This window comes from Poecilia latipinna, unplaced genomic scaffold (assembly GCF_001443285.1).
Source record: "Poecilia latipinna isolate Pla-1442-1.1 unplaced genomic scaffold, P_latipinna-1.0 Scaffold250, whole genome shotgun sequence".
Classification (NCBI taxonomy): Eukaryota; Metazoa; Chordata; class Actinopteri; order Cyprinodontiformes; family Poeciliidae; genus Poecilia; species Poecilia latipinna.
The window spans coordinates 82,176-93,105 of NW_015112866.1; the positions used below are offsets into that span (position 1 = coordinate 82,176).

At 38.2% G+C, this 10,930-nt stretch overlaps 1 protein-coding gene across 2 annotated transcripts in view; it reads left to right on the forward strand.

Moving 5' to 3' along the window:
* Positions 1–4,298, forward strand: part of znf740b (zinc finger protein 740b) — an 8,564-nt gene extending 4,266 nt beyond the window's left edge. The window contains exons 2-6 of one of the 2 annotated variants that reach the window (XM_015032771.1): positions 764–923; positions 1,090–1,323; positions 2,123–2,381; positions 2,521–2,639; positions 2,758–4,298. In XM_015032771.1, the coding sequence (XP_014888257.1) occupies positions 879–923; positions 1,090–1,323; positions 2,123–2,381; positions 2,521–2,639; positions 2,758–2,907 (807 nt within the window). In that variant the 5' untranslated portion in view covers positions 764–878 and the 3' untranslated portion in view covers positions 2,908–4,298. The remainder of the gene's footprint in view (positions 1–763; positions 924–1,089; positions 1,324–2,122; positions 2,382–2,520; positions 2,640–2,757) is intronic. The other variant, XM_015032772.1, reaches the window with a different exon arrangement.
* The last annotated feature ends 6,632 nt before the right edge of the window (positions 4,299–10,930 follow it).

A 10,930-nucleotide genomic window follows, 5' to 3' on the forward strand; every position in this document is an offset into this window, starting at 1 on the left:
TTTTTTTTTTTGTCTGTGTTTTTTTGTTTTTGTTTTGTTTTTATAAAATACACCACCATAATCATTTAACCATTCATGCTGATGGCTCTCCTGCCAGTTCCCATAAACTGGTGTCTGACTGTTCTAACAGTATGAAGCTGCACTCTGCTCCATACTCTGCTTCATGATTTAGTTTATAAAAAAGAGCCTGCATATAAGTGCCTATGTGTTTGTGAAGATTCTCCATCATCCAAGTAACTCTAATCCCCTGCATTTAAATAAAACTGCAGGAAAAACGGTGACATTTAATTACTTGGGATGCTATCTGGTCTTCTGTGTATGTTTGTGTTCCTCAATGTTTGAGGAAATTTTCTTGTTTGTTACCTTGACAAATGGGATTAGAAAATAAGCTTCAGAGATCACTATCTCAACTTTTTCATTTTTAATTAAACTACAACCAGCTGTTTAGCTAGAACTTCATTCATTTTCAGCATATTCCATCAAAGTGTAATATTGATAGGAGATAAAAAGATAAAACAATGATTTTGATTAGATTTTTTATTTTATGTTTTGCATTGTCATGCGTTACAGAACAAGTCTGATTCATTTTGTGTTTTATTTTCTTAATTTTTCTTTGGATTTAATTTTCTTACCGTTTTGTTTCATCTATGTGAACTTTAGATGTGCACCAAACATTTAAGGTTGCTTTACCCAGTAAGAAGCTCTCAGTAAAGTTTGATCACAGTACTTGGTTACATATCCATCCGTGTGCCTTTATTTTCAGGCTTTGGCCCCTGATGATTTGGGGGGGACTGTGGTCTCTCCTGTCACCCCCTCATCCTGAGTGAAGCCCACCCCCCCTCTATCCCCTCAAACACACACGCATTCAAACCACGGCGATGACACACCATTCCAACAATTCAGTTCGAGACCATATGAAATGGGTCAGTGGAAGTCTCTTCATCTTCAAAAATCACCATCACGATTGCATTGTTGTGTCACTCCCTAATTCTAACCCCCCCACCTCCAGCTTCCAAGTCTCCGTGAGGAGTCCTCCAACCTCGCCACCCAAATTGGAACGCTCTGATGTGTTGCTGTTTGTGTTGCCAGGCTGGGTTGCTGGGCTGTGAGGCGGTGTTGTCCAGCATGGCCCTGATGCAAGCCAACAACATCCCAAGCCAGAAGAAGATGATGTCCTCTTCAGGTCATGGCCACAGGTCCAGTGCTGAGGACCACCAGACACACTCGCAGCACACCCTCAACCATCATGGGCACCAAGTTCACCACGGACAAGGCCATCACAGTCACATGGGCCATGCTTCAGATGGGAGCCTTCCACCGCTGGTGAGAGAAACACAGACCACTCTCTCCATGTTTAGAAGTTTGCATATCTACCTTTTTGCTGCTGCTTCTTCTGATTCTGTGCAAAACAAATTAGGCAATGGAAATGTAAATCGTTAAAAGAATGCTATAATGTTGAGACATACTGTGAAAAAATATTAACCGCCTTCTTTGGCGTTTGCTTCTTTTTTTTTTTTTTTTACGGTGAAGATTTTTCGTTTAATCAGAAAAAAATTGTACTTTGTTTAATTTGAGCAGAAAACAAATCTTATTTAACTGCTAATTTCAAACATTAAATAAAAAAGCTATCCAAACCATCCTGACCCTGTAGGTCATGTCACATCATCTCATTTAAGTTTCGACTTTTTACAGTGCCACTCCAAAACGTCATCTTGTCCATGTTCATGCATAATGTGCTACTTTTTAAAATCTTTTAGCTTACTTCATGTTGTCAGATAGGTTCTATTTCAGTGATTTCCTGATTGCACAAGTCAGATGGCAATAAGGCCTGGGTGTGTCTGCTTGTAAAGTGGAACCAAGAAAATGTGACAAGTTAATTCCTGGCTAAACAAAGGGAGCATGTATATTTTATGTAGGACCATGTTGGTTAAAAAAATTTTTCCCTTGATAAATGAAATTATTATTTAATTTCTGGAGTTAACATGAACTGTTTTACTGCACTTTTTTCCATCATTTGTCTCCACTTTAGCATCCAGTCAGTACAAGCCTTATTCTTGCCTTTATCCCAAATATATTCTTCCACTATATCCAATATCTGTTATGTTTTTTTCTGTCTTAAAAGCTAATCCGGAAAGATGGGGAATATCACACGTCGAGGATTATCGATGGGAAGGACGTCCAGATGAACCAGAATTTGCAGCCCAAGAAGAAACACAAAAAGTCGTCCCACAAGGTGAAAGAGAAAGTGGAGGTGTTGATTCCGCACATGGATATGGACGACGACAGTTCCTTAAGAGTTCAGAAGAACTTCATCTGCGATCACTGCTACGGGGCTTTCCGGAGCAGCTACCACCTGAAGCGTCATATTCTCACACATACAGGTGAGCACCTGAAAGCAGAGTTCAGGAAAATAAAATGTGAAACTTGCAACATAAATGAATGTGTGTAACTTGAATAGGTCAGAACACAGGACGTTCTTGGGCATTCTGACAAATTGCTCACGCCTCTGATTGTTTCTAGGGGAAAAGCCATATGCTTGTGATGCATGTGATATGCGGTTCATTCAGCGGTACCACCTGGACAGACACAAGAGGGTGCACAGTGGAGAGAAGCCGTACCAGTGTGATCGATGCCATCAGGTGCGTCTGTAATAGTTTCCATTACAGTGATTTTTAATATGCTCTAGAGTCCAAATCCTGCAGATCCCATTGGCTTCTGCATTTTCTTGAACCAGCAACTTTGTTTGGCTTTCTGCAGAACTTTTCACGGACTGACAGGCTGCTAAGACACCGGCGGCTGTGTACAGCTGGCATGAGCAAAGAGGAAAACCAGTACTCCCAGGATGCATCTGCCCATACAGCTTCCTGGAGTCCCCTTCATCCCTCCAGCAACCGTCTGACTGTTTGACCCTCAGCTTCCTAACACCTGCCTGCAGCTTCACGACATCACTCACGGGAGTTTTACTCTGAAAGTAACCTTAGCTAAAGACAGCCAAACTATAGTTTGCTCTCAACACCTCATTGTAGTTGAGTTCTCATACATGAGCAAAAGCAAATGGACTGATTTGAACATGAGGTTATGGCAATAAGTGAAATGAAAAAGACACCGCTAGGTACTCTCAATTTCCGAGTCTCTACTTTTTAAATCTCCTTCCGACTTGCAGCTCATCCCACTGCACAGGAACGTGTTACTGAGAAAGACATGCAAAACCACACCGCATTCAAGTATATTTTAGCGCAAAATCTTTAGATATCCATCACAAAAGCACTACAGTTAAAATAAAGCTCACAGCAGATTTCTGAGGTGTTCATCAAAACTAATTACTTAAATCAACTCATTTAGCTAAAAGAGGGACATCCAAGACAGTTTGTTATTTTAATGCACACTGGAAATTAATTTTTTCACCCAATTAAACAAGAGCTGCACCATTAATTACAAGCATACCCTGTTGTAGTGTCAGTGTGTGCAATATTATTATTGCATATGATTGGAATTCAATATACATTCTTCCAACGTTTTATGAATTTGTGCTTTGTGTCCCAATGTAATATTCACCCTTGTGGATAGAGTCTCACTGCATTTGGTTTCCAAGCCTGACTGAAGGCACCTTTCGACTCTGTGTTCATGAGCGTTTATTTTATTTTGTTTTATTTTATTTTTTACTTGAAAAGAAACACCTTGAAACTTTCCACCTACCGAGACCCTCTGTGGTGTATATTTTCTCTGGAGAGTCTAAAACCAGCCCACGTCTCCCCTGATGTTGATCGGCTCCTCCAAAAACCGCAAAACGACAAACGCATTAAGTGCAGCTGATATTGCCACCAATAACATGTTCGCTGCTACTCTAAACCAGCTTCTTAATTTTCTAATCCTCCATCTGGAACACAGCTGCACAATCACGGCTGTGTAAAAATAATTCACCTGAAAAACACTAACATCTAATTGATCTTTTTATTAGACGAGTTGGAGCGCCTATTGCCAAACATTAAAAACAGACTTTGTTTTTTACAGTGGTTTTTGTCGCACCATTGTAGCAATTAGGCGACTCACAAGTTTTAACGGGAACCAGATGTTTAGGCACCTGTGGTTAGCAGCAGTCATGAGTAACTGGATGGAATATGTTAGAACATTTTTTTGCTAAATCTTTTTAGTTTCTCCTAAGTGCTTCCATAAAATAAATGTAAATCCATTGTGTTTACTGTCTCTGTTAGAAGACACTGCTGTCTTCTTGTTCCTGTTTGTTAACCAGAGGCTCATGTGACTTCAACACACATTTACCCTTAATAAAGGTACTTAGCTTAGCCAGATGGACATTTTTTAGTGTTCAGAATAGAATCAAACAGGTGCTGGTCATATGGATTATTTAAGTATAGATTATTTTCTCAGTTAGATCCTGCTTATGATCTTAGTGCAGATCAAATTAAGGCATGAATTCATCCATGGATTTGAAATTATGACCTCTGCCTGACTGAATTTTTACTTGATTACAGCGACGTTTCTTTTTATGGTCCCTTTAACTTTAAGCATCTTCAGTGAAGATGGATCATTTTTGGCAAATAACTCCTTCAGGCTGGACTGTAATCACTGGACCGAAGATTTCAGTTTTAGGGCAGCATCTGAGTTTTAACAGTTATTTAGACAAAATGTTGTAATAGTCAGGTAACTCTGTTGATATTAGCAGTGTAGATTTGAGTTTAGGACCAATCACTGACTTTCTACAGCTTATGAAGGAGATATATATATATATATATATATATATATATATATATATATATTTATAGGTGTAGAGAATAGTGTTTCTTGGGCCTAAACTCAAAAAGTGAATCAGTTTTTACAAAGGTATAATCTGTAGTCCCATTATTTCCTAAAAGTAAAACCAACCATCTGTAAAATTTCAGTTAATCAATGATTAGAGCACTCTTTGTTTTATAATTTGCATGTATTTGTGAAATAAGCTTGTATAGATTTTATTTTTGGTAAAGTTTTTTTGTTTGTTTCCTGAGTAAAGGCTTTCAGCATTTGCTTTTAAAAAGAAATATGTTCAGTTTCGGCTCACAGTAAAGGTTTTTGCTTTGTTGTTGTCTTTTTTTTTAACAGTAAAAGCTGATCATGTACTCTGCAACAAAGATATTTGCAGATGGTAACTCTATGTCAATAAAGATTTCTTATTTTACTGTACATGAAGTTTTCTGAAAAGCCAGACTGATGTTCAAAAAAGTTTGATATCAGCTCAGATTTCTTCTCTTCAAAATCAGTAATACATTAGTTTCGTCAGTAGATGGCAGCCATGACCAAATGAGGACCTATTTTCATTCCAGTGATGAAGAGGCGGAATCAGGAAGTATTTTGCCCTTGGCTCGGAAAACGAACTATATGTTTTTTTACACTTATATCTCACTTCACTGGAACATCGCCAATTTATTTCTGTAGTTAAATTCAAGAAGTAAAATGTGATTCATCACATAAATCTCTCAAACGCAATGACATAGTTTTTTTTTTTTTTTACGTTTTCTTTAGGGCTTACAGTTAATACAAGTTCATAATTAAATTCAGAAAATTATTAGATAATTAGAATTCAAATAATTGAAGATGTGGTGTGCCATAATGCCACAGGGAAATAATAAAGCTATTATTAAATTAACTTGCATATTTGAACATGTTTATTGCTTATTAATTCTGATTACTTTGAAAATTTGATATGCATCGACATGGAAATGATAGCAAATAGATATCAAATGTTACCTGGACGACAGTCACTGAAAGAGTGATCTGACCTGAGTGTAGGCAGCATCCGTATTTGGAGTGAAATGTAACTGGAGTTAGCAATACTGACTAAAATCAAGAAAAGTGTTATTTGATAGGTTGCCCTTAAGTTAAGTGGAAACCCAGGCAAAGAAAGGAGGATATTTCTCCCTAAATGCTTTTGGTTAAACTCACAATCTTCTGCTAAGAAGGTGAAAAGTCCTGTCCTGTATTGGCATATTAGCCATAAGGTAAGAAGTGCGGATCATACCCTTTAGCATCTTCCTCTTTGCTATTGACTTTTTTAATTACAGTATAAGGAAAGGTAAGATGAGATCAGCCTGAAGGCTGCTGGAAGTGCGCTCTCACCCCCATGGGAGACATCCCCTCCCGCCGCCGCCTGATTTACAGGACCCACAGGCCCCTGGCACTTAACAATGGGCCCTACCTAAGTGAGGGAGATGGAGAGGAGATCTCAAAGGATGAGATAACACTCCATCTTCATGCACAGAGTGCTGAAATCATCTTGGTTTGAAATCATCTCAGACTGATCACACAGTCGGAAGGTGAAGTGTGGGAGTGCCGCCTTGTTCTCGGCGTGGCTCCCTTCATCATGGAGGACTCCCCCAAAACACTGATAAAGTGGCCCTCTACATCCTCCTCTCTCCTGTCAGAGGTGTACAAAAAAAATACTTCCTCCAAATCAGTAAATCTAAGCTGCCTGTGCCGTGGCACATTAACGTACGGGTGGTTCAGAGGTTTACAGAAACAAACGCCAAACAGCAAGAAAACGTTCCGTCTCCCAACAAATGTTTGACGGTGCCCTGATCAAACACATTACTGGGCTCACTGCAAGTGATTGAAACCCTCCCAACAATAGCTCCTGCTATCTTCCTCTCCCCGAGGTGTGGGAGAGCCTTTTCATCTCACGCTTTGATTAATAAAGGAATCGCTGGTTGGTTGAAAGCAACAATCTGCGCCCTCTGAGCATCCATCATGCCTGAGACAGCCTACCTCTCTGTGTTAATTAGCGGTGATATTTAAGCTGTCTGAGGTGTTACATAGCCGTCAGCTGTGTTGGTGCCGCCGCTCTCCATTAAAATTTCAATTCCTCTCCCCAGGTTTTTCCCATTTTCTTCGATGTCTTCGCAGACATGTCCTTGAAAACTCATACCGACCTCACGGATGTATTTCAGAAACCTAACAAAAATAATATCAGTAATAATGAGGATTAAAAATTAAGGAAATGTCTGCGAACACTGTTGCACATGTTTGTTTTTTTTGTATTAAAATCAACTATGTCAGCAGAAATGAGATAACATGAATCTAATTTATCACACTTTTGCTCAATAATTATTTGATATTAGATGAAGTACTTTGCCATAAATCCCAAGTTTTTTTTCAGACAAGGAGCAGAGAGAATGGGAATAAATTACTTATTAATGATTACCAAATACTGCAATATTCTCTTATACTTGAGGCTATTATTCTGAAATGAATTATTTATGTAGCTAAATCCAAAGAGGTGTACCATCAAAATGAAAATTTTAGCAGTGCAAAACTGAAGAATATCTGGGTCAAACGAAACGCGTCCTAGCCAAAGGCAGTGGTTTGGCATTAGTCTGAAAACAGACAATGTCCATCATAGCAAGTTATCACAGCTGCAGAGACTAAAATCTAGTGAACATTTTTGGAGATATACCAGGGGGATGTCTGCCTCGCAAAATGTCTCTGATGGGAACATTAAGTCATTTCATTCCTCAAACTGTCCCATATTCAAATGTGTGCCACTACTTTTCTAATTAGTGTTACTCAACAAGATTAATTAGCGTCTGCGTATCACTCCCAGGACTCAAAACATGCACTGAGGAAAAGACAAGCGAAAGCTATCACCCATCTGACAGTCGGCTGGGGAAAATTTTGAATCTGGCCTACTTGCATTTAGACGTGCTAAGATCATGAATATTCATACGTGACAATCCACCTCCAGAGAAATCAGAACACACTAACATTTATTTATTAGACTATGGGCGTACTGAATAAAAAACTGATTTAGCATTAGTCTGATGTTTTATCATCCAGTCCAAGTTTTTTTTTGTAGAAGAGATAAATTTGATCTCTTGTTATTTGACATTGAACCTACAAGGATAGATGTCCCAACTGTCAAGGAAATCTTTCCAATATTGCAAAGTTTCATCTTGAAACACCATTATATATAGGTTTATTGCTCCTTTAAGAACAGAAAGCCAGCATCAGGACAACTCTTATTGATGAACTGTCCAGTTATACTTGAACACTTTTTCATAAACAGTTGTGCTTTATGTACTACCTTATAATAAATGACAGAATCCATTAGGAGTGAGCTTATGTGCTGTCGTTATGAGTAGTCAATGCCTTCCCTTTGGTTCGGAGAATCAGAAAGAAATTCCAATGAAGGAGTAAAGTTTTGGGGTTAATAGGAATAGTTGACGCCTTCAAGACGGTCGAGTTTGAGTTTGGTGTATAAATGTAATTTACTGTATTAAATCACTTTGAGTTGTCAGTACGTTAAATCAAGATATAAATTCAAGTTAATTCAGTCTGGGTTAACCAGCAAATTATTAGTGTATAAATCAAGCAAAATTAATCCTAGTTTGACAAAATGAAGTAGGCTAAAATATTTTTAAAAGAACAAGACATCATGAACTGATTAAAGATATTCAACAAGAGCAAGAGTCATTACCTACAAATAGAGAAAACATGGAAAAGTGGTGAACCGAGGAGTGGCTGGCCAACCATAACTACATAAATACAACACTGATCTAAGAGATCACAAAAGAAACTGAAACAACACTTAAGGCACTGCCTCGCTTAATGTCAGCGTTCATGATTCAAAAACAAGAAAAAACCTAGACAGAAATCCTATCCATCGGAGGGTTTCGAGCTGAAAACCACTGCAGACAAAAAACAAACAACAAGGCCTGTTGTTTGTTCCTGAAAAACGTCTTGATGATATCTGGCAACACTGAAGTTGAACTCAGTGTTGGCTCAGGATGTCTAACCTTTCAAGTCACAGATCTGGCTTTAGGGAGCGTTTGGACAGATTTATTTGAAATAAAACTTTGACATTTCAAATTTGTGAAATAATTTGAACACACCATTCGTTCTCAATAAGTTGTTCTTTCATTAGTATTATTTTGTGTACACTATAGGCAAAGACTTATCTTCCTTTATAACTGCTTTTTTTAATTATGCAGTTTGTTTGCTGTCAAATTAAACTGACAAAACTATGTGTGTCTGAGTTATCAACCATTTCTGAGTAGCTGTACTGTTTTCTTGTTTGGACCTGGCTATGAACAGCAGGTATAGCTTAAGTCTCATATTTGTTGCTTTTACACATTAACAACTGTAGACTCAAACAAAATTTTGATCTACTTGAATGTCCTTGTGCAGATTTAATGAAACTGTCATTAAATCTGGCAGCTGACAGTAAACGCTGTCAGCTCAAAGTGTTTATTTTTAGCACATCTTATACAGGCACAGACAACTTCAGTCTTGCCAGCAAATGTGTCTAATGTGGATAAGTATGATCTATATCATTTTCCCAGGGAAAAAGGAAAAATACTTTTCTTTGCACAGATGCTATTTCAAGTTTTAAATTTACCCCTTGAAATATGTATTACTGTTTGCTAGGTGGACTGGCTAACATTTATTAGATCTATATGTGACTGGGATAAATAATCACTGTTAGTTTAGTAATGTCTGCAAGTGTCCTATTACTTTACATTGAAATGTTTCTGTTTTTTAGTGGGGAACCTTAAACACCTTTTGATACATTTCCATGACATTTGGTAGAGGTGTAAATGTCTACCACAAGATGATTTATATCGTGTTTGATGATTCTATACCATTGCTTGAGTTGCTTTCTTGGCTACTCTCACTATCACTATCCAGAACATGATGAGAGAAAAACAGACTGCTATTTTTTCAGGTCATCACAATTATCCTCACTTTAAGAGAACCACATCTGAGCTCAGGTCGATCCTCAAAGTCCCGTAGGAAGGCATACATCTCCAAGGAGCCACAACTTTTACATTCTGCATATCAAAGAATGACTAAAGGAGGAAAGTTGTTTACTAATCCCCTTTTCTTTAATGTGAAATGTAAAACAACTTATACTCCTGATGAATCATTGTTTCCAGTAACTCAAGAATTTAAAGATATAAAAGTCTGTGTTTGTTTGTCATGTCAGAGCAATTAATTTAAAGGTTTGAAAGCAGCATGATTCCACAAGAAAGGCCCGCAGTAATGGTTAACTCTATACAGGCATATTTGTCACAGCCTCTTCAAAAGTGCCGCCGGACAATCCATCACTCTTAAAGTTCAGGGAGATCATGTCACTTTAAGATGTAGAACCTGTTTTCTCTCTCTTGCAAGGCTCGATGTCAGGGGGGGCAAACTGTGTAATCTCCAAGTTATCAAGTTCTTTCGTGAAATTGTGCAATCCCACTTGACAAGGCAAGTCCAGGGCTTTCCTCGGTCTCTTTTTTTTCCCCCAACAATTTTCTACTTGAGCACACAACCTCGGCATGTGAAGCGTGAAAGTAAAAGGTGGTGTGGAGGGTGGGGTGGGGGGTTGAAATTCAGGGGTAGACGCCGCAAGAATTTGTTCGGGGTTGATAGGCAAGGCGGCGCACCCCATGCTATTTCCCTTTAAGAGATTTCCCTGGGTCAAGGCCGTTACAGGGACACATTCTGCATCATCTTGAATTTGTCTGTCAGGCTGATGGAGAGATAGGCTCCAGATAGATGATGGTGTTACATGAACAGATATAGCAGGCAGATAGGAAATGACTGTGGAAGTACATGGTTGCAGATCTATTTTGAGATAAAAGGATTTACTTGGCTGTTTTGGGGTCTTTTGACCCAAAAGTGAACAAGATAAACTTGTCCATCTTTTGTCCTTTCATGAATAACATGACTAGCCAGCTATCCAAGCCATCTACTCTTTTTTTTTTTTGCATATATTTGTATACTTGCAAACTTTCAACTTCATTTTACGCAGGTGTTTCACTTTGTGCACTGCCACCAACACTTATCAGACAAATAAAATATATCTTTTTTTTTAAATAAAAATGAACAACTAAAACATATATCTGCTAAAAATATTGAAATAAGCACTATATGAGAGAAAATTGTGATTAATAAT